The 24991-nt window shown below is 35.8% G+C and overlaps 1 protein-coding gene and 1 long non-coding RNA gene across 2 annotated transcripts in view; one reads left to right on the top strand and one right to left on the bottom strand.

The window, feature by feature from the left end:
- LOC144616046 (uncharacterized) overlaps positions 1 to 24991 on the bottom strand; it is a 218160-nt gene that overhangs the window by 139730 nt on the left and 53439 nt on the right. The gene's annotated exons all lie outside the window — the stretch shown is intronic.
- Positions 12932 to 24991, top strand: part of TMPRSS11D (transmembrane serine protease 11D) — a 51519-nt gene continuing 39459 nt past the window's right edge. Inside the window, exon 1 of the mRNA XM_060655870.3 lies at positions 12932 to 12998. Within this exon, the coding sequence (XP_060511853.1) occupies positions 12991 to 12998 (8 nt within the window). The 5' untranslated portion in view covers positions 12932 to 12990. The remainder of the gene's footprint in view (positions 12999 to 24991) is intronic.

Here is a 24991-nt window from a genome sequence, read left to right as displayed (position 1 = left end):
GTCTTTAATTTTTATTACTATATTTTTTACTTTTGTGTAAATTTTTTCAAATTCTACTTTACTTCCATTATTTTATTTTAGTCTACTTCAGTGTACTCACCTTTTCAAATTTTCAAATAATTTCCTTTTTTTCTTTCTTTTTCTTTTTTTCTCTTTTTCATTTCTTTTTTTTTTTGAATACAGAAAAAGAAAAACTTCATTTTTACTTTCAATTTCTTTTAAAAATATTTTATTTAATTTTTACTACTATATTTTTTGCTTATATGTATTTTTTTTCAAATTCTATTTTACTTCCATCATTTTATTTTAGTCTACTACAGTGGGTTCACTTTTTCATATTTTCAAACGATTTCTTTTTTTTTCTTTTTTCCTTTTTTCTTTTTCCTTTTTTGTTTCTTTTCACTTTTCTTAAATACAGAAAATGAAAAAATTCATATTTTTAATTTTTATTAAAAATATTTTTCTTTAATTTTTTCTACTATATTCTTTACTTTTGTGTATATTTTTTCAAATTCTAATTTACCCCCAACATATCATTTTAGTCTACTTGAGAGTATTCATTTTCTCGAATTTTCAAACGATTTCTTTTTCTCACCCCCCCCTTTTTTTCTCTAATCTGTCGAACCACTTTCAACACCCAGACCAAAACACACCTAGGATCTAGCATCATCTATTTTATTTGTGTGCGTGTGTGTGTAATTTTTAATTTTAATATTTTTTTAATTTAATTTTTTTTAATTTCAATTTTTCTACCTCATTAATTCCTTTTCTTCCTTCAAAATGACAAAATGAAGGAATTCACTGCAAAAGAAAGAGCACGAACAAACGACAGCCAGGGATTTAACCAACACAGATACGAGCAAGATGTCTGAACCAGAATTTAGAATCAAAATAATAAGAATACTAGCTGGAGTCGAAATAGATTAGAATCCCTTTCTGCAGATATAAAAGAAGTAAAAAATAGCCAGAATGAAATTAAAAATGCTATAACTGAGCTGCAATCACAGATGAATGCAGCAATGGCAAGGATGAACAAGGCAGAACAGAGAATCAGCGATAGAGAGGACAAACTTATAGAGAATAACGAATCAGAAAAAAAGGGAGATTAAGGCAAAAGAGCACAATTTAAGAATTAGAGAAATCAGTGACTCATTAAAAAGGAACAACATCAGAATCACAGGGGTCCCAGAGGAGGAAGAGAGAGAAATAGGGTTAGAAGGGTTATGTGAGCAAATCACAGCAGAAAACTTTCTTAACCTGGGGAAAGACACAGACATCAAAATCCAGGAAGCACAGAGGACCACCATTAGATTCAACAAAAACCAACCATCAACAAGGCATATCATAGTCAAATTCACAAAATACTCAGTCAAGGAAAGAATCATGAAAGCAGCAAGGGAAAAAAAGTCTCTAACCCGCAAGGGAAGACAGATCAGGTTTGCAGCAGACCTATCCACAGAAACCTGGCAGTCCAGAAAGGAATGGCGGGATATATTCAGTGTGCTGAATCAGAAAAATATGCAGCCAAGAATTCTTTATCCAGCAAGGCTGTCATTCAAAATAGAAGGAGAGATAAAAAGTTTCCCAAACAAAAATTAAAGGAATTTGTGACCACTAAACCAGCCCTGCAAGAAATTTTAAGGGGGACTCTCTGAGGGGAGAAAAGATGAAAAGAAAATATGTGTGTGTATATATATATATATATATACACACACATATATATATACATACATACACACATATATATATGTATGTGTGTATGTATATATATATATACACATACACACATATATATATGTATGTGTGTATGTATATATATATGTGTGTGTGTATATATATATATATATATATATATATATATATATATATATATATAAAAGCAACAAAAGATTAGAAAGGACCAGAGAACACCACCAGAAACTCCAACTCTACAAGCATCATAATGGCAATAAATTCATATCTTTCAGTACTCATTCCAAATGTCAATGGACTCAATGCTCCAATCAAAAGATGTAGGGTAACAGAATGGATAAGAAAACAAGATCCATCTATATGCTGTTTCCAAGAGACCCACTTCAAACCTAAAGACACCTACAGACTGAAAATAAGGGGATGGAGAACCATCTATCATGCTAATGATCAACAAAAGAAAGCCAGAGTAGCCATACTTATATCAGACAACCTAGACTTTAAAATGAAGACTATCAAGAGATGCAGAAGGGCATTATATCATAATCAAGGGGTCTATAGACCAAGAAGACCTAACAATTTTAACATTTATGTGCCAAATGTGAAAGCACCCAAATACATAAATCAATTAATCACAAACATCAAGAAACTCATGGATGGTACTACCATAATAGTAGGAGACTTCAACACCCCACTCACAGCAATGGACAGATCATCTAATCAAAAAATCAACAAGGAAACAATGGCTTTGAATGACACACTGGACCAGATGGACTTAATAGATATATTCAGAATATTTCATCCGAAAGCAGAAGAATATACATTCTTCTCCAGTGCACATGTAACATTCTCCAGAATAGACCATATACTGGGACACAAATCAGCCCTCAGCAAGTACAAAAAGATTGAGATCATACCATGTATATTTTCAGACCACAACGCCCTGAAACTCGAAATCAACAGTAAGAAAATATTTGGAAAGGTAACAAATACTTGGAGCCTAAAGAACATCCTTCTAAAGAATGAATGGACCAAAAAGAAGTTAAAGAGGAAATTAAAAAGTATATGGAAGCCAATGAAAATGATAACACCACAACCCAAAACCTCTGGGATGCAGCAAAGACGGCCATAAGAGGAAAATATATACCAATCCAGGCCTTCCTAAAGAAGGAAGAAAGATCTCAGATACACACCTAACCTTACACCTTAAGGAGCTGGAAAAAGAACAACAAATAAAACCCAAAACCAGCAGAACACGGGAAATAATAAAGATTAGAGCAGAAATTAATGCTATTCAAACCAAAAAAATAGCAGAACAGATCAATGAAACCAGAAGCTGGTTCCTTGGAAGAATTAACAAAATTGATAAACCACTAGCCAGTTGGATCAAAAAGAAAAAGGAAAGGACCCAAATAAGTAAAATCAAGAATGAAAGAGGAGAGATCAAAACAACACAACAGAAATAAAAACAATAATAAGAGAATATTATGAGCAATTATATGCCAATAAAATGGGCAATCTGGAAGAAATGGACAAATTCCTAGAAACAGATACACTACCAAAACTGAAACAGGAAAAAATAGAAAATTTGAGCAGACCCATAACCAGTAAGAAAATCGAATTAGTAATCAAAAATCTGCCAAAAAACAAGAGTCCAGGGCCAGATGGCTTTCCAGGGGAATTCTACCAAACATTTAAGGAAGAGTTAACACCTATTCTCTTGAAACTGTTCCAAAAAATAGAAATGGAAGGAAAACTTCCAAATTCTTTCTATGAAGCCAGCATTACCTTGATTCCAAAACCAGACAGAGACCCCACTAAAAAGGAAAACTATAGACCAATTTCCCTGATGAACATGGATGAAAAAATCCTCAACAAGATATTAGCCAACCGGATCCAACAATACATTAAAAAAATTATTCGCCATGACCACATGGGATTTATACCTAGGATGCAGGGCTGGTTCAATATCTGCAAAACAATCAATGTGATTCATCACATCAGTAAAAGAAAGGACAAGAACCATATGATCCTCTCAATAGATGCAGAGAAAGCATTTGACAAAATACAGCATCCTTTCTTGATAAAAATCCTCAAGAAAATAGGGACAGAAGGAGCATACCTCGAGATCATAAAAGCCATATATGAAAGACCCAATGCTAATATTATCCTCAATGGGGAAAAACTGAGAGCTTTCTGCCTAAAGTCAGGAACAAGACAGGGATGTCCACTCTCGCCACTGTTATTCAACATAGTATTGGAAGTCTTGGCCTCAGGAATAAGACAACACAAAGAAATAAAAGGCATCCAAATCGGCCAGGAGGAAGTCAAACTTTCACTCTTCGCAGATGACATGATACTCTATATGGAAAACTCTAAAGATTCCACCAAAAACGTGCTATAACTGATCTATGAATTCAGCAAAGTGCAGGATATAAAACCAATGCACAGAGCTTGGTTGCATTCCTACACACCAACAATGAAGCAGCATAAAGAGAAATCAAGGAATCAATCCCTTTTAGAACTGCACCAAAAACCATAAAATACCTAGGACTAAATATAACCAAAGAGGTGAAAAATCTATACACTGAAAACTATAGAAAGCTGATGAAAGAAACTGAAGAAGACACAAAGAAATGTAAAAAGATTCCATGCTCCTGGATAAGAAGAACAAATATTGTTAAAATGTGAATACTACCCAAAGCAATCTACATATTCAATGCAATCCCAATCAAAATAACACCAGGATTATTCACAGAGCTAGAACAAATAATCCTAAAATTTGTATAGAACCAGAAAAGACCCTGAATAGCCACAGCAATCATGAAAAAGAAAACCAAAGCAGGAGGTATCACAATCCAGGACTTCAAGCTGTATCACAAAGCTGTAATCACCAAGACAGTATGGTACTGGCACAAGAACAGACACTCTGATCAATGGAACAGAATACAGAACCCAGAAATGGACCCGCAAACATATGGCCAACTAATCTTTGACAAAGCAGGAAAGAATATCCAATGGAATAAAGACAGTCTCTTCAGCAAAGAGTGCTGGTGCTGGGGAAACTGGACAGCGACATGCAGAAGAATGAACCTGGACCACTTTCTTACACCATATACAAAAATAAACTCAAACTGGATGAAAGACCTCAATGTAAGACAGGAAGCCATCAAAATCCTCGAGGAGAAAGCAGGCAAAAACCTCTTTGATCTTTCACATAGTAACTTCTTACTCAACACGTCTCTGGAGGCAAGGGAAACAAAAGCAAAAATGAACTACTGGGACCTCATCAAAATAAAAAGCTTCTGCACAGTGAAGGAAACAGTCAGCAAAACTAAAAGGCAACCAACAGAATGGGAGGAGATATTTGCAAATGACATACCAGATAAAGGGTTAGTATCCAAAATCTATAAAGAACTTATCAAACTCAACACGCAAAAAACAAATAATCCAGTGAAGAAATGGGCGAAAGACATGAATAGACACTTCTCCAAGGAAGACATCCAGATGGCCAACCAACACATGAAAAATGCTCAACTTCACTCATCATCAGGGAAATACAAATCAAAACCACAATGAGATACCACCTTACAACTGTCAGAATGGCTAACATTAACAACTCAGGCAATGACAGATGTTGGCAAGGATGCGGAGAAAAAGGATCTCTTTTGCATTGTTGGTGGCAATGCAAGCTGGTGCAGCCACTCTGGAAAACAGTATGGAGGTTCCTCAAAAAACTAAAAATAGAACTACCTTACTACCCAGCAATTGCACTACTAGGCATTTATCCACGGGATACACGTGTGCTGTTTCAAAGGGACACATGCACCCCAATGTTTATAGCAGCACTATCGATAATAGCCAAAGTATGGAAAGAGCCCAAATGTCCATTGATGGATGAATGGATAAAGAAGGGGTGGTATATATATACAATGGAGTATTACTCGGCAATCAAAAAGAATGAAATCTTGCCATTTGCAACTACGTGGATGGAACTAGAGGGTGTTATGCTAAGTGAAATTAGTCAGTCAGAGAAAGACACAAATCATATGACTTCACTCATATGAGGACTTTAGGAGACAAAACAGATGAACACAAAGGAAGGGAAACAAAAATAATATAAAAACAGGGAGGGGGACAAAACAGAAGAGACTCATAAATATGGAGAACAAACTGAGGGTTACTGGAGGGGTTGTGGGATGAGGGATGGGCTAAATGGGTAAGGGGCATTAAGGAATCTACTCCTGAAATCATTGTTTCACTATATGCTAACTAATTTAGACGTAAATTTTAAAAAATAAAAAATTAAAAAAATAATTTGCAAAAAAAAAGCATAAAAAGTAACTGTTTCCTGAAACATTAGGAGTCCAGATCTTTTAGAAAAAAATTTTTTATGTTTTTCATTTATTGTAGAGTTGTTTTCCTGTCCAAGATCCCTAGCTCTTGAATCAATTTCAATAATTTTTTTTCAGAAATCTATTTTCTGAAGGCTAAATATTTTTAGTATAGTTTCACATATTATCATTTCTTATCTCTTCAATGTCTGTTATTATTACATTATTGTTCTCAATTTTCTAATTGTGATATATTTGTGTACTTTTTATCAACACAAATTACCTCTTTGCCCTGGTTCCCTTTGTTGCTTTGGATACCTACCCCTACCCACTTTGGATGTTTGCTTGATGATAGTTCTTCTCTTTAAATTTCTTTTCCTTTTAAAACCGTCAGAAGAGACTTTGTTTCATACTATATCTGTTGAAACCACTCATATATATTAGCATAATTTTATGTTTAGTACAACTTCTGTCACCTTTCTCTCTACCACTTTTTTTCCTTATATTGCCTGGCTAATTTCTTAATTATATTTTATTCCCCAAATACATGTCCATCCCCAGAACAATAGAAACCTTACTAATATTTCTATGTACTTCCCTCCTTTGGGGAGATTTTCAACATTGTATTCATAATGGTCTAGTCACTGTTTTAAATATACATAAATTTTTTTCTTAAAGCATCTAAAAACAAAAGTAAAAAAAGTTTTATGCCAATACTTAATGTAATTTCATCTTCCACAACACTCCATCTTTTCCCTCCTCTCCAGTGATATCTCTCCTTTTCCAGAGGACTGGTTTGTGCTTTTCTAGGATGTCATGGTGGTTCCCAACAGGGTTTTAGGAAAGCTACTCACCATGGGAATCCATACCCATAACTTAATAGGTTCTAGGGCCCTTAAATTACAACACTACACAGCTATCGATATATTATTCAAAAATAACTACTTTAGGGGCGCCTGGGTGGCGCAGTCGGTTAAGCGTCCGACTTCAGCCAGGTCACGATCTCGCGGTCCGTGAGTTCGAGCCCCGCGTCGGGCTCTGGGCTGATGGCTCGGAGCCTGGAGCCTGTTTCCGATTCTGTGTCTCCCTCTCTCTCTGCCTCTCCCCCGTTCATGCTCTGTCTGTCTCTCTCTGTCCCAAAAATAAATTAAAAACGTTGAAAAAAAAACTTTAAAAAAAAAAAATAACTACTTTAAAAATATTACCATATATTCAAGTCAATATATGATGAGGCATTGTCTCAGACTTAAGATTATAATTAAATTCCTTTTATTTTTTCATCGTCTTTGCTATCTTTCATGTCATTGTTGATATTAGACAAAAATCTTCTAAACAATACTTTCTTAACACTAAACAAGAACCATACACAAATTCTTGTGGGATTTTTATACTGTCTTTGATATAATTTTAATATCAATTTTAAATACCAACAAATGTTCTATTACTACTCAAGAATCCTTCATTTTAGAAAAGACAGTTACAGGGGCGCCTGGGTGGCTCAGTCGGTTAAGCGTCCGACTTCGGCTCAGGTCATGATCTCACAGTTTGTGGGTTCAAGCCCCACATCGGGCTCTGTGCTGACAGCTCAGAGCCTGGAGCCTGTTTCAGATTCTGTTTCTCCCTCTCTCTCTGCCCCTCCCCCACTTGCACTCTTTCTCTGTCTCAAAAATAAATAAACATTAAAAAAATTAAAAAAAAAAAGACAGATACAAAAGATATGACAGAAGAAAAAACAAGTCCACCCATGTCACACCTCAAATTACACTTAGTCATAACCTGAAGAGAACAGATTTCATAGCAAAAAAAAAAAAAAAAAAGAACTGAGGCAGGTGGGAGCAAATGCTGTTTGGGCCCATACAGAGCCCCCATTTCTCCCATAGTGGCCATCTCATTTATGTACCCATCATGCCAAAACTTAGTGATACTGCACTAGAGTGACCATCTGTGCCAGTTTACCTAAGATTGGGTTTCCAGAACGCAAGAGTTTCAGTTTTAAAGCCTGGACAGTTCCGGGAAAAATGGAACAAGTTGATTCCCTACTGGTACCCTTCTCACTAGCACATTCCTGATGGCCTTGGTGAATGATATATTACCTGGGCCTTCCCATGAAACATGATATTCTAATGAAGCTTTGCATAATATATCCATTCCACCATGCCTACTTCTCTGAGCCTTTTAATCCCTTGACCTCTACTGTCTCCCATTAAAATTCTAGAATTTCAACCTTGTTTAACATGGGCCATTGCTTTTTCTAGACTTCTGGGAGCCACTCCAGCAGCGAATTGACACCATCCCCTGTACCTTGCTTGGCAGGTGTTATGTCCTGTCTACTGAGAGACTGCCCCAAGTCAATCATCCCTTCCTTAACCAGCCTTATGTACCGGAACAGTTGCTCAAGCACCTTCCAAATCCAGTCAAACAGAACATACACCCACAGCACCTGCTAGCACCTGCTGCCAGTTTTTGCAACTTCTTTGTAATATATATACTCTACTCTCTCTTTAGGCCCAACACATTCCCAGATGTTTATGTTGCAACTTAACCTTGGTAAGAGGCCTAGCATCCAGGAGAGGACATACATGCAGCTCCTGGAGAGGATAGCTATCACCTTGTAGGAAAAAGGCCTCTGCAGTGTCTCTGCAGAATACTAACTCTCAAAGGACAGAGAAGACCCACTTATGAAAATTCAGAAGGCTCAAAAGAAGTCTGCAGAGTCAAAATCTTCAGGGATGTCTAGCCAAATAACTACATTCCATGTGTCAGGTCCCAAGTTTTCCCAGGTAGGACTCTGACTTTGAAATAACAGACCTCTCTCTGTTGAGCATTCAACAATCATGGGAGTTCAGGCACTCTATCCAATCCTGTGCTTGGTATGCAGTTTTTTCCTACTCACTTACTTACCACATGAGATGAGGGTTTCCTAATAATCGACCAAAGAGAACCTTTGGATCTCGTACTCAGTTTTCAATTACATTAATGTCCCTCAACTTTCCATTATCATTACTACTGCATTATGGGGCATACATACAGCCTACCAGCAACCATGCAATTCCACTGTCCTTATGTCTACCCCCCCCCCCCCCATTCCTTTCAAATACATGAATCAACACACTGGCCTATGCATTCACCTCTACTATAATGCTGGCCCAGCTCACCATTGGTGAGAATTTTAATATCACATCACCACCTGTGCTACAGGCTGTCAGCGTGCCACCTACCACCGAGTCCTCATTACCATCTGGGTGGTGAGTGATCCAGTCCACAAATCTCATCTTATTGCCTGTTTTCCTGGAGCTCTCTCAGTACTACCTTTCACAAGTTGGATTTTCTGGACAACAAACACTGAGACAAAGTACAAAGGCTTATTGAAAAGTAACACCTGTTACAGGAAAAGGGAGGAAGCTGTATTGTCAGGGGAGTAATGCCTATCCAATAAAATCTCTGCCAGACCAGCTGGGAACTCTGGAGTAAATGTTACTTGTTAGATAAATTTACATTACATGGAAATGGCAGTAATCTTACATCACCCTCTTGCTCAGTCATTGGTTGAGTAACCACTGAGAAGAAAATGCCCTTGCCTTGAAAAAATGAGGCAAAACTTGACAAAACTAGCAGTTTCAGGGTGTCAGGTTGTCTTAAGCATATCTTTTTACTCTGGTGCTTTGATAACCCTAGAGGGACTGCTGCTCCCAGGGCTAGCTAGTACCTAGAGACAGCAAATGACTCCACCTTGAGGGAGTCCTTCATATGCAAACCAACCAGAGTTCATACCCTAACCACCTCCTTTTGTGAGGCCTTACAAAATCAGGTAATTGGATTTTGTATGTGTGGCCAAGTTTAATTTTACATATTATCACTTGTACATAGTTGGAAGTAAGGGAATAAGTATATCCCACTATGTTTCAAAGGCTTTTGTCTATTCAAATGGCACATTGTGGTAGAAACAGTATACTCTTTGAGGTCAGAATACACCTGGATCAAATCTAGGTTCTTCTGCTTATTCTAAAATTTACATTTATAATAAATGTTAACACGCATATTTAAATAACATTTTACAACTTTCAAAAAGTGGGAAAATTCACTATTTTTCTTTTTGTATCTATGTTACAATTCTGTGAGAGAGTCATGACGCATTCATTACCAAGCATAGCCATATGACTGTGCTGCCCTGAACCTAAAGACAAAACAAACTCTAAATTGAAAGAAAACACCAGTGGTCCACACCTTCTTAGATCATCTGCTTTTTTGTTGTTTTCTCTGCTCATATTGTTATGACGGGCTCCATTCAATGATTCATACATCTGTCAGAGCAAGGCTTATTAACACACATTTGCATATTTGGAGATTCTGTCTTTACCAGGATCTCTCTGCCTCAGCCTAGGCAGGCAAAAGAAGCAACCTTGATAGCTCATACACCGCATGATTTCTTCTCCCCTAAAACAAATGATCTCTTCTATTTCCCTGAAGCCTGTTTAGGTAAGTCCTCCTAAGTCAGGTTGTCTTGGTTTTGTAAATGCAAAACTGGAGTAATAAAATCAAGCCAATGACATGGAGGAAGAAGATTCTGATAATTTTTCTATAATGTCAGCCTGTATGTTTTATTCTCGCAATGGCTATTTGTTAAGAATAGAAAAGTCAAGACCTATCCTGCCACTCCCTGAGGATTTGAAGATTAAGATGCAACATCTTTTGACCTAGCCCCTGTTAAGAGCAATTCCTTTGCCTCACAAACCATAATTTCATGCCCCACCTCTTTTTCTGTGTTGAGCTCATCACAAGCAAGCAGGAAGTCACTTTCGGACTGAATGCAATTTTTTTTTTTTTTCCTTATGCCGCTCCCCTGACTCACTCCCAAATTCTGCTGTGAATCTGTGATAGGGCACCAGGATCTGCATTAATATATTCAGTTACTGGACATTTAAGTAATATATGTTGACTAAGCACCTACTCACTAAAAAAGGCCTTTGCTAAGTACTTCAGGTGATGCAAAGATAGAGAAAAGCAAGCATGTGCAGTTGGGGGAAAGTGCTGTCAACAAAAACCAGAATATTTCATATCCTTGAAAAAAAATTTTTTTAAGTAAATTTTTAAAAGTCCTTAAAATATTTATATAATTTAGTCCAATAAGTTACTTTTCCTTTCCACTTATTTCAAGGAAACATTTAGCAGTGTAGTGAAAAATAAAAAGTATATTGGTGAAGGTGATCATTGAAAGAATCACCTACAGTTAAAACAAAGAAAACATCTAAATACATTGGGAGATGGTTTTAGTATTTTATGATAAATCTATTCAGTATAAGATGATTCACCCTTTAAATTGGAGCCATTAAAATTGGTAATAACTGATGAATCTATGTACTACATCTGCCAAGTTTTCTTTCAGTTTGAAATTACATCAAAATAAAAAATTATAATGTACATTTTATACAACTATTAGGTACATATACAGATACTAAAATAGTATATATAGCTACTAGAAATAAAAACGTAATAACACAGGGATATGCTTATAGAAATAACATTCGGTATAAAGAGCATAATACAAAGTTATATACTGTGATATAACTATATGAAAAAAACTTGTACATGTTAAAAGTACTTAAAGATTAATATGTAAAATGAAATGGTTTGTTTAGATAACTTTGTTCAAAAGTTATAAAAAATTTTGTTTTTACTAAAAAAAAAAATTAAAAAAAAAATTAAAAAAACCCCAGAATATCAGACATGAGATATAGGATCCGATGGAAATATGTAAGTGAAGGGTAGAATGGTAGAGAGGAGCCCACTCCTTCCTGTCCCTCTTGTCTGATTTGCACATTATATAAAAAAAAAAAATGTGTAAGAAACTGAACACTTGTCTAGTTGAAGTCCTGGAGTGAATTCATTAGCCATTAGCTATCAGTGATTTACAAGATAAAGGCACAGAATCTGAGTTGAAAAGAATCCTCTAAAACCTTCTGATTTAGCTTTCTTTCTCAGTAAGTTGATGATATTCATAAAGGAATAAGTGATTTTTCTTCTTAGGCTACAGTTAGTTGGCAAAAAAGCTAAGACTAAAATTTAAGTTTTAATACCTGATCTAATTCAATTACACATTCTGATTCTTTAGCATGCAGTATTTCTCACAAAGTAACATCAGCACAACCTTCCAGGTATATTTCCTACTCCTTCCCAACACATGGGATAGAAATGTCCTTTATACTTCCATGCTGTTCCTGCCTCTGTGTTTTCATGGGCTCTGCCCTTGCCTGCAAACACTGCCGACATTCTCCATCCTTACCCTCACCCCACACTTACTTTTTCTATGTTTTGCCATCTACTCATCTGCTAGCAGTAGCGAGTTAGAATATTTATTTCAAAACACATACTTGGAAAAAGACAAAGTCAATTTTAGTTCCAACTATTCTGCTTGCCTATCCCACAACTTTTACACCTATTCAATTACTTCTCTGAATCTCTGTTTCATATTCCGCGAGAAAAACAGTATTTTGTAACAGAGATGGGGAATTCGGAGGTAGTACTACCCATTAGTGCTTGGAAAATATTTTCTGATCATCCTCAGCTTGCTGTGGCAAAGAAGGAAGTGTATAACAATATAACACAGCCAAGAGTGTCATAAACTCTTGAATTAAAAATGACTAGAGCGTGTGGAGTAGTCGAAAGCTTTTGCAAAACAAAATACCTATCACCTGTTATCATGTTTAGTCACAATTTACCAGAATAAATAAAATTCTTACTGATTTGTGAAATTCCCTGTTTCTGATTCCATTCTACAAGTCATACTATTGGTTCAAGTTGATTCCTTCAGACTTGTTTAACAAGTTAGATTTTAATTACGTGGGATTTCCTCCTTTGTTTTCAGCTCCTTCATAGATCACACATAATACATAGAGTCATTCATTTGAGTAGAAATCTCAGAGAAGTTGGATAGGCAGAAGAAAGGACCTCTTCATTATTAAGGATTAAAATGTATAGGTAAGTCCCGTTTTTGTCTCTGTAGTTTTAGAAGTTTTATTATATCTTAGAGCATGTGAAAAACATACAGAAGCTGAAGAAATTTTGGCTGTGTCTAACAATCTTTTCCAGAAACTTCACTGAAACTTATAGATATTGTTTAAATAATATGTTTGATGTTGTTTAAATAAGGTGTTTGGCTGACTGATTTTTTTTTACAAAATTAGTAAACCTAAAGAGACGGCTTAGGATTATGAAAACATATCTTTAAATAAGGAAGTGTTTTTGTTTTCTCATGCTTAACTTTTCAAAAAGTGATGAGTGGATTTTAAAAATGTAATCAGTAAAAAATTCTTCTGTTGTTTTAAAATTTTTCCATGATTCTGTATTTTGACTTCTGTATAGCTACTAGCTATATGTAATGAACCTGAAACCTGAAGTCTTCTTTAAGAAAATAAGATAGTATTTGTTTACTTTTCATAAACTTACCATATCCTTATTTTCAAGTATATTGTTATTGATACTTAAGAAAAAAATAGTACTTGTTCAGTTTTCTTTTTAATGAATATTTTCATACACATTTACATAAAAGGAGCAACAAACTGGTCTAATCCAAAATCAGATCGTACAATCTCAAAAATCACTATACAATTTGATATGTTTATATGTGTATCTATGATTATACCTATTGTTCATTTTGTTTTTCCATGAACACAGAAAAACCTGATACTAAGCCATTTAAAAAGTCATTTAAAAAATGTGCTAAATAAAAACATTAGAAATAGATTGGCTACATTAAGTGTAGTTGAGTTTACTTTAAATCTACCAAACTTTAGAAAACTCAATGAAAACTTAGATCATTTTAATAAAATATATATACAATTATGTGCATTTGAATATATATAAATACACAAATGAAAAATAGGTAACCATGTAAGTTTCTAACAACAATAAAGAATAATATATAAATAAAATAATTTCATACTCAATGGATATGATGAATTCATTAAAAGGGTTTAAAATCTATGAATTTATACATTGTATCTGTCCTCACTGTATGCAAAAAGTCACAGAGTTGTATTTACTCATCGACTATCACATCACAGAGCTCTACATGTGAGAAAGTCTATTGAGGAATATAAAATGCTAACTACTAATCATGCTTGTTGTATTAAAGTGGTAAGCTTATTAATTACATTTTTCCATTATTTTTAAACTATCTATAACAATGTAACATTGTTTTGGTAATCAAAATACAGTTTGAAGTGCATTTGGCTGAAACATTTTTATTTTAATTTTGTAAAGAAATTTCTCTAATTTTTCAAAAATTGGCCCTTATAAGGAGCTAAAGGTGCATCAAGATATCATTCAAAGGAAAATATAGAAAGATATAAAAACAATGCAAATAATAAAAGAGTGTACAATTTCAGAATACCTCGATCTAATTCCTAAATTGATCCACCCTACGTGAAATACGACACTCAATCAGAACCAAATTTTCCAATCACAAAAGACTCTTCTTTGAAGCCTTGATTTCTACAGATCACAGTCTGAAATATTTTATCTTTTAAATAGCCTGCACTACAAAAAATCAATCTGTGCTCCTTTTTTAACCTAAAATATATATAATTACCAATTAGTTTTGTTCATGGATTGGTTGGGTTCATATATCATGACCCGGGCTGAAATCAAGAGTCAGATGCTCAGCCAGCTGAACCACCCAGGCATCCCATGGATTGGTTGGTTTTTATGAGAATGAGATCATCAGAGTTACCATGCCAAATTGATGAAATTTTGAAAATAGTTTATGGATTCTCATCTACCAATTTGAGGATCCATGCCTAAAAACTAGTGCCTTCTGTCAACCTGAATAAAGAGTAGACTTCTCAGTGGAAAGGTGAAAGAGTATTCAAATGGGCTGGGGAGTTAAAAATTAGGCAAATTTTCACTCTGACAATTTTACTTTAAAGCCAAGACATCTGTCTGAGTTTAACATTACAAGGGATGAATTAAAACATACAGTTTCCTTCTCTGCTAGAATATTCCCATCAGCATAAACTCATGCCATACTATCTCCAATTTAAATCTCAAACTCCACGATTTTCCAATTCCTTCATATGCTCTGAAAAAGCATGGTATCCAAATTGGGTAAAAGAAGGGAAATAAAAGTGTAATATGTTTTTCAGGTAATTGTAGGCAATTTTTAGGGAATTTTTGGTATATTTCTAGGTAAATTCTGTGATATATTTTGGTTGAGAATGGGCTCTCTTGAATGGTTTGATTACTTTTATATATACATTAACCCCCCAGACCCCTCCAGGTTGTCCTTTCCTAAAGGTTGCAAAAATGCTGTGTTCCTATCTTCATCTACCTTGTTCACCCCTCTCCAAAGAAAGAAATCCTACCACAGGGCCCAAGAATCTGTACAGCTATGTTATCATGATATAATAATTATTCATTTTAAATCCTTGGGTATTCCAGATTTTGTCAAGTTTACACAAGGAGTGTCTATCTATGTCCACTAGATTACATAAAAAGTATGAAATACAGTTTGGAAAACAGGATAAAGATTTATAAGCTGGAATTCAGAATGTAGTTTAAGGAAAGACTTAAAGGTAAGGGAGCATATCTCAGCTCAGGAACAGACAAGTCTTAGCAGAAAGCCTTAAACCATAACAGATCCTATTTCCATTTTCTTCCCATTTGTCTGTGCTTGTGATACAATGAACTGTCTAAACAGACATGCCGAAGCCAATCAGGTGCTCTGCCTTCTACCAGCTCAAAACAACATGAGACAAAAGTAGGAGGAAAAAGCCATATCTGTCAAAAACATATTCCAAACTCTGCCTGTTGCTTCAATTCTGCTTTACAAATTGCTATTTTAACTTTCATAAACCATGCTTTAAATTATAAATCATTAGCAAAGAATATATGTCTTAATAGAAATTAGACAAGTGGGTATCAACTTATCTTTACAGACACAGCACCCAAAAATAGTGAACTTAAAGTTCAAGTTTTTGCCCACAAAACCCCCAGGCTGCATACCAAAACACTTGCCACACTTGGCCAGACTTTTTCTAATGGTGGTACATGCTGGGAGGTGGGGACATGGCATTACAATACATAGGAGGTAGGCTACAATTAAGTCACCTAGGATCATATATTCTCCAACAAATTCTCTCATGTCCATTTTCTTAAAAGAAATTTTTTTTAACGTTTTTATTTATTTTTGAGACAGAGAGACACAGAGCATGAATGGGGTAGGGAGAGAGAGAGAGGGAGACACAGAATCGGAAGCAGGCTCCAGGCTCTGAGCCATCAGCCCAGAGCCCCACGTGGGACTCGAACTCGAACTCACGGACTGAGAGATCGTGACCTGAGCTGAAGTCGGACGCTTAACCGACTGAGCCACCAAGGCGCCCCTCTCATGTCCATTTTCAATTTGTCCTCTAGAAGGCACTGCCAAGTTATTTCCTAGAAATTTGTTACTTACCTGATTTTATGCTGCTTCAGCCCCCAACATGGCTATGGTTGATACCCCTAAAATAAGTCATGAATCAACATCTACTATTATAAGGAAATTTAAGATATTCAATCCAATTCCTTAAATCCAATTTCTCCAACTACAAGGATCCCATTCTCTTGAGCAAAGAAAACGTCATAGTTTTTCAAAGTATGCTTTAAGTCTAAATACAGCATATGTTCATGATATGTAAAATAGAAGCACCATTCCAAGTCTAAAGCCATTCATTGGATAACTATCCAAAATGACTGAAAATAAGATTGACTTTGGGGAAGTTTACACATGGATGACTAACTCAGCAGAAAGAAAATGGCAGATTCTATTGAATACTTATAGTATCCATTTGCCAGAGATATGAACAAGTGTTTCAGTGATTAATAAAAGGATAAGTAACCTCAAGCTTTAAGGAAATATATTAAAAACAGCCATCGAACATATTTTTTCTAACCTAGACAAATTTTTACCCAGACAATCTTACTTCTTAGCCAGGATAGCTGCCTGAGTTTAATATTACAAAGAATGAATTAAAGCTTACCATTTGTTTCTCTGCTGGAATACTCCCATACGATTTCCAGTTTAAAAAACAAAAAACAAAAAAATCCTTCCTAGACCTACATTCCCTCTCCAGCTAGTGCTTTATTTCTCATTTCCTCCCTTCAACAGCAAAACTCTGCCAAAGGTTTGTCTAGACACACTGCCTCCATTTCTATTTCCTTCTTCACTACTTTTCTTTTTTAAATTTTTTATTGTGAAATATATTGCATAAAGACTAATTTTTAAAATGAACCTCAAGGCAGTCATCATTTATTAAGAAAAATAGCATCACCAGTATTTTTGAAGACTGTGGCCCCTCCCCAACTGCATCCTGTCTACTGACTGTGTTCTCCCGACCTGGCCCAATCTGTTATCTGGCATGTTATCTAAATGTCCTTGATTTTCTTTGTGATTTTACTGCTCATAGATAGATCCCCAAATAACATATAATTTAGTTCTACCTACATTTAAACTAATATAAATGGAATCAAAATTATGTTTTAATAAAGTAGGTAGTAATAATTTATTCATTCACAAGCGATATGATATTCCATTGTAAGAATATATTCTAACTTACATAGCCACCCTTATGGTATTTTGCCATTACAAATACTGTAGCTTTAAACATTCTCAAATGAATCCTGTGGTACAAGTGTGCAAGAGTTTCTCCTGAAGATGGATTTTCTGGATCACAGAGTGTGTGCATATTTATCTTTAACCTACTCTCTCTTGTCCCACTGCAAAAAGTTTCTCTTCCCTATGGCTCTGAAATAGCTCTTGTCCAGATCTTCAGAGATTGTCTGCATTGCAAAATCCAATGGTCAGGTCTCAACACTCATTTTTACTTAATAGCTCCAGAGTAGATCATTCCTTCCTTGAAACACGATCTTCATAAAGCTTCCAAAACACCATTGTCTCCTGAATTTAATCCTATCCCATTGGTCAAACTTTCTGAATTTATGTTATTGGATTATTTTCATTTTCCTATTGCCCAAATTCTGAGTAATTTGAGGTACAATTTCTCTTCTGTAGCTATACTTACTTTCTGTATGATTCCAACTAGTTCCATGGTTTTCACTACTATGTAAGCTTATGGTTTCCAAGGGCAAGTACTGTTCCCTCAAGTCCTCAGTCATTCATTGGGAAACCCAAAATGTTCTTGCTTGAAAACAAGTTTTAATTCAATGTGGCAAAATAAGCCATTTTGAATCCTACATATCCATGCACTTTATCTTTAAGTCTTTTATGATATTTATACTCCGTAAAGGATACTGCATTCATTCATTCATTATTCATCCATTTAAAAAATACCCACTTTTTCAGTGCCTAATAGTGGCACTGAAACCGTGTGGGGTGCTAGACATACAGAATGGAACTGAAAGGACTTGACCCTGCTTTCATGCTGTTTATTGGTAAGACAGGCACTAAAAAATTTAAACAAGCAAGTACCTATCTAATTATAGTTGTGGTAAGTACTACAGAAAAAAGCTTAGGGGTGGCTTTTATTAATTAAGATAAATTGAAGCAATTTTCATTGAACATATTTATTCTATGGAAATCTCAACAGAGCAAAAGGTAGTCTTTGTTGAAAATCACAAACTTTCTGGCCAGGAGACAACCTTTATCAGTGATTGATATGAAAATATGTGGTCTCATTTTTACTTTTTTAATAGGATGATATTAAAATAAGTATTGTAATAGAGGAAACTAGCCATTTATGGAAGGTTTCTCTAAGGGAGTATTATTTAATCAGAAACTTAAGTGCAGGCATGAAACAGATTATGCTAGTCATTAAACACCATAAAAGGGAGTTGGGATTATATCCTGACAGAAATGTAAAACTGTTAAAGATTTGGTGAGGGCAGAGACACTACTATGTTAGGATTTTTAAAAGACCATTCTGGCTGTCTGCAGATAATGATCCTTGGGGAAAGGAGAGACACCCATTGATGAAGGAAGACCAGTTGGAGGCTAGTGCAGTATTTCAGAAAAAAAAAAAAATGAAGATGGAATGGACAAATGTGGTGGGAGTGCCGATAAAACTAGAGACAGACATAAGAAGCAGAAAGGATGGGCACTGGCACTTGACTGGGGATGAGAGAGGTGTTGAGGATGAGCACTGGGTGTTGTATGGAAACCAATTTGACAATAAATTATATAAAAAATAAAAATAAATAAAAAACATGAAAAGGCAAATTTGAAAAAAAAAAAGAGAGAGAGGTGTTGAGTAGGACTTTCAGTTTTTCTACATGAGTAACTTGAGAGATATTGGTATCATTTACTGAAAAAGAAATGCCAACAATGGGCTGTTTGATGGGGCAGAAACAGGTTACAAGTGCTAAAAGGGAGAAGACAATAAATTCAGCTTTAGAAATGCTGAGTTCTAGACACCAAGTGAGAATATGTAAAGGATGTAGTTGAAGACTTTGGCTTGAAAATCATGTGTAGATCAGTGTTTCTCAGAGTGTGTATTTCAGAGTGTATAATCTCTATCTGAATCCCCTAAGGCACTTAAGTGTTATATTTGAGAGATGAATCACTAAATTCTACTCCTGAAATCATTATTATACTATACGTTAACTAACTTGGATTTAAATAAAATTTGAGAATTAAAAAAAAACAATGGAGGTTTCTGAGTAGCAAGACCAGACCCACTGAAACAGTTTACCTGGATATTGGATACAGGAATCTTTTGTTTTTCCGAGCTTTTCAGTTGATTCTCATGCACACAAACACTTGAGAGCTGTTGGTTTAGATGGTAATTGAAGCTGATTGCATGAGATCAGCTAGAGAGAAAAGAGAATACCCAGACAGAGCATGAAGAAACATAAGACACCTAAGGCTGAATACAGGAGAAGCAGCCAACAAGACATTTAAGAGGAGAAACCAGAAAGCTAGAGTGTGAAATCATGGGAGAAAAAAAAAAAAAAGACAGTGTTTCAATAAAAAAAGGAACTGTCAATAGTACCAAACGCTGTTACCAGATATGTCCTAGCCTTCCTCAGAAAGACAGGACTGCCTCGTGGCAAAGACAATTCTTTGGCCATTTTTAAGATGTCCCCAATGCCTAGCAGAAGGACATTGTAAGTATTCAATAGCTATTGATTTTCCTAACGTTTATTTAATAAACACTGTTAATAGAGTGCCTACCATGTCCTGGGTTGCAAAAAAAACAATAAAATAACAAAGAAGGGGCACTGACAAAGTCAAGAGGCTTCATAGCAGCACTTAAACTCTCTGTAGATCAGTTTATTCTTTTGCACAACGGGAAGTCAGAGTGGTTATTCCTGAAATTCTCTTCCATTGTTAACATTCTGTGATTATACAGAATGTTACCACTCTTGAGAAATGCCATAATAAAGAAAATATATTATTTGCAGCTAAAGCTGGGTTCTACCTAAAAGAAGAATGTAGAATTTACCATTTATTGAACACAGGCCAGAGTTCTAAATACTTTTACAAATAGTATCCCATTTAATCTCACAGCCCTCCTTGGCATGTGATTGTCTTCATTTTATAAATGAGGAAAAACTAAGGCCCAGAGAGGTTTTATCACTTGCCAGCCATCAGTTGGTCTGTCTGATTACAAAAGTCATATCACTATTGTACGATATTATCTTACATTGTCTTTTTTTTTTAAATGTTTATTTATTTTTGAGACAGAGACAGAGTGCGAGCAGGGGAGGGGCAGAGAGAGAGGGAGACACAGAATCCGAAGCAGGCTCCAGGCTCTGAGCTGTCAGCACATAGCTCGATGCGGGGCTCAAACCCATGAACTGTGAGATCATGACCTGAGCCGAAGTCGGACGCTCAACCGACTGAGCCACCCAGGCGCCCCTATCTTACATTATCTTATATTACTTGTGTAGCAATTAAAAATACAGGCTTCTGGACAGGGCTAATGCTTCATTGAATACTTATATAAAAATAGAAGAAACCCAGTAAATGGATGCATTGGTTCAGGAGACAGAAAAGAACCCCTATGTGTGTGGCTCTTCATGCCCATGTTAGGAGCCATGTTCACAGAGTAAACAGGGCCTCATCCCTGTAGAGCTCCACTTAAACAACAGACCATTAAAAACTTTGAGAGATACAGTGGAGAATTAATTACAAGCAGTGCCTGCCCTCATTTATTTGATTGACCAAGCATCAACACAGGGCCCAATGCCAGATGTAATTCTAGCTGTGTTAACAAATGTTTAACTCATTTGTCCTCACAAGTCTGGAGGTACTATTGGTATCTTCAGTTTGCAGGTAAGGACATTAAGGAGAAATTAGGTGAGTTCCCACGTTCATATAGTAAGCAAATAGCAGAAGTGGAATTTGTACCCAGTTTGTCCACCTTCAGAACCTATGTTCTTAACTGCTGCCTCTCATGGTGCTTACTGTCTACTAGGAAGCAGGGATATGAAGATGGGAGATGGATAGGACCTTGTAAGCAGACAGACTTTCTTAAGAAATAGTGTTTGGAAAAACAGCGTGGGCAGTAAAGGTAAGGAAACCTACTAATAGAGTGGTCATGGAAATTTAGAAGGAGCCACCCTTGTAAAGGAGGAAAGAACAGTGTGAAGGTAACAAGTAAATTCACTGATTGTTTGTTCAATGACAACAGAGAAAACTGGAGTCCAGAGGAGTGATTTGCCTCACGTCAAGCAGTTTTTCTGACCACTTCAACAATGTCCTACCCCCACTATACATATTGTTTCCCAACATAAACCATATGTCTGCATTTTTCCTAAGCTCCAAGGGACATATTCTATTGTGTAGGCCTCAAAAATATTAGGATCAGTGACCTTGGAATTCTGTTCATTTCATTATGACATAAAACCATCATGGGAAAATAATACTGAGAATGTCAATTCTTTCCTCTGCTTCTGTAGACAAACTGGGCAATAAGCCACTAGAATTAAATTCAGGGGGCGCCTGGGTGGCTCAGTTGCTTAAGCATCCAACTTTAGCTCAGGTCATGATCTCACAGTTCGTGGGTTCAAGCCCCACATCAGGCTCTGTGCTGACCTCTCAGAGTCTGGAGCCTGCTTTGGATTCTGTATCTCCCTCTCTCTCTGCCCCTCCCCTGTTTGCCTTCTCTCTCTCTCTCTTTCTCTCTCTCTCTCTCTCTCTCTCTCTCAAAAATAAATAAACATTATAAAAAACTTTAAGAAGTACTAAACAGCTCCAACTACAATGAAATTCAACAGCTACGTGGTAGTCTCTCAAGTATCCAAAACGGAGAGAGAGGCACAGCAAGAAGCCTCCTTGTATATTTAAATATGAATAAGCGTGTCTTCTAAGCTGGGAGTGCAATAGTTCCCATGCTCTCCTGCAGAAACACTTAATGCCTTGGGCAAGTTAGAACTCACAGAGCAGCATTTTCTTAACTGAGTGCTGGGAACATTGTGATCCTCAAAATGTTAGGTATTTCAAGGAATAAATACTTCTGTGCTCAAATAAGCTTGGGAAAACTCTAATATCTAGTCAGTTTAGGGTGCATATGGGAAGAAAGAATCAGCAGTATTAGGGAATGTGCAAAGAGCAAATGGGTTTTGTCACATCTCAACTTGAATTTAAATATAAGCTTTTTTTTCTGGGATTTCTTGGCCTTTTTTCCCCACCCTGACATATGATAGTAATATGTGTGACACACCCCCAGGGATCTAACCAGGCTTATAAGCAATTCACCATGCACTACTTGTAACTCCACCCAAAAACATAAGAAAATGCAAATCAGTAAGAGGAATGTTATGCCAGAATTATCGACTCTAAATTGTGTAAGAAGTAAATTATTTCAAAATTCCGATGCTTTAACTATTATTTGTAACAAATCACTTGCTATCAACAATAATACACCACTGTATTCCAATACTTCACTGAGAATTGCATGGCAATGGCGTTGAAACTTGAACTGAATTGGGGCGCCTGGGTGGCTCAGTCAGTTGAGCGACTGACTTCGGCTCAGGTCTTGATCTCATGGTTCGTGAGTTCAGGCCTTGCATTGGGCTCTGTGCTGGCAGCTCAGAGCCTGGAGCCTGCTTCTGATTCTGTGTCTCCCTCTCTCTCTGCCCCACCCCCACATGCTTTCTGTCTCTCTTGGCCTCTCAAAAATAAAGAAAACTAATAAAATTTTTTTAAAAAAAAAGAAACTTGAACTGAATGGATTATTGAGAACTTTTCTGCTTCTGTGAGTTTAAGCCACTCTGTCAATTATTCTCTGACAGTTTGGTAATTTTGTTACTGCAATAAGTTAATAATCAATAAAATATGGATATAATTTTTTAACAGCTTTGTTGAGATGTAATTCCAGAACATAAATATCACCTGTTTAAGTGTATGATTCAGTGGTTACTGGCATATTTATGGAGTTGTACAACCAGCACCAAAATCCAATTTCGGAACATTTTCATCACTGCAACAGATACATTTAAGTTTAAATTTTTTAAACTACTCATTTCCCAAAGAGCACTTTGACAATAAAATATCACATATGTATACTGCCATGAATATTTCCTTGTAATTTTCAGAAAGTTGGCAAATAATGTTGGTGCCAATAAAGGTTACAGATCTTCAGCCAAAAATAAGGAAAAAAAGGAAAGGAAAAGAAGGGAAAGAAGAGAATGAAGGCAGAAAATAAAACTTGTTTATTGAAAACTCAAACCAGATAGATAAAAAAATTCTATTTGGAGGGAAAGAGACAAGGAAACAAATCTTCAACTAAATAATTGTTTCTTGCTTAGAACCTGCTCTAGGTTCAATAGCTCTGTCAATAATTACACTTTCTAGAACTCAGAAGGAATACTAACATTGAACAGCAGTGCCCTCTATAGTACACTAGGTTCTCCCTAACATTAATTATCAAGGAGATAGGTAACCTGGGTCAGGAATTTCTCTGTCATGACTGTTGGTGAAATACTAGGCGTATATTCTTCTGCAATGATTGAATCAACAAAACATTGCTCCCATAACTTTGTGGATTTGATGATTTCTAGAGAAATACACTTAAAATGTCAGCATCATGAAGTTTGAGAAGAAATACTTCCATCTGTTCTGTTGTTTTCAAATCACCTAGGTAGCTCACCTTTATACACCACGCTACCATCCACCATAATGCCACTGTGCCCATTTGCACACTGAGAAGGCTCCATAATCTCCGTGATGGAAGCAAGAACCCACCCTTTGGGCAGCTGTAGAGTTCCAGCAAAGATTACTTTCCTTATAAAAGCGAGTGTATATTAAGTATAGCAGGGCAGTAAACAGAATATGCCTCCAAGTCCTTAACTGACTCTGTAAGTCAGGAGTCTTCAGACATCTTCTATTAATAATTACACAAGACTGATTCTACAGTGTAAATCTGCATGTCTTTTTCCATATTCCCCTTAGAAATCTTTTACAATGAGAGAACTGAACACTATGCTCAGAAGTTTAAAGTCAATTAAAGGAATCTTTCATATCTCAAATCTTCTATTTCAAAAACATGGCTGATGTTAGAACAAAGGAAATCTCACAAAAGAAGAAATAATTTTTAATTACAAAAATTTAAATGCCTGCCTTACTTATTACAGAAACATAAAGTGAACACTATTAACAAAACTGAAAATATTACAAAATTAAACTATTTTTCAACTTAGCAGGGTCCAAATAAAGATTTAATACACTATGATGAAGTATAATTTACAATATTTTCTTTCTCTAGTAGTTGTTTAATGCAGCCTCAATCACTAGGACCCAGTGAAATTTTTCTAAATCAGTTAATAATTGTGATAACTTATCTTGAAATACATTTCAATGCTATAATAAAAATAATAAAATGAAAAAAGAATGCCCATGGACTTCCAGTATATGAAAATGAATCCTTCAAGTTTAAGACCAGTTAGACAAAGTATGAATAGAGCACCATTAGGAAAGGCATTTATTTTTTCCCTCAACAGTAAAGGTAGATTTTTCCTCCTGGGGCCACACTCTC

Source organism: Panthera onca, chromosome B1, assembly GCF_046562875.1.
Source record: "Panthera onca isolate mPanOnc1 chromosome B1, mPanOnc1 haplotype 2, whole genome shotgun sequence".
Classification (NCBI taxonomy): domain Eukaryota; kingdom Metazoa; phylum Chordata; class Mammalia; order Carnivora; family Felidae; genus Panthera; species Panthera onca.
This window is presented reverse-complemented; position numbering and strand designations above follow the sequence as displayed.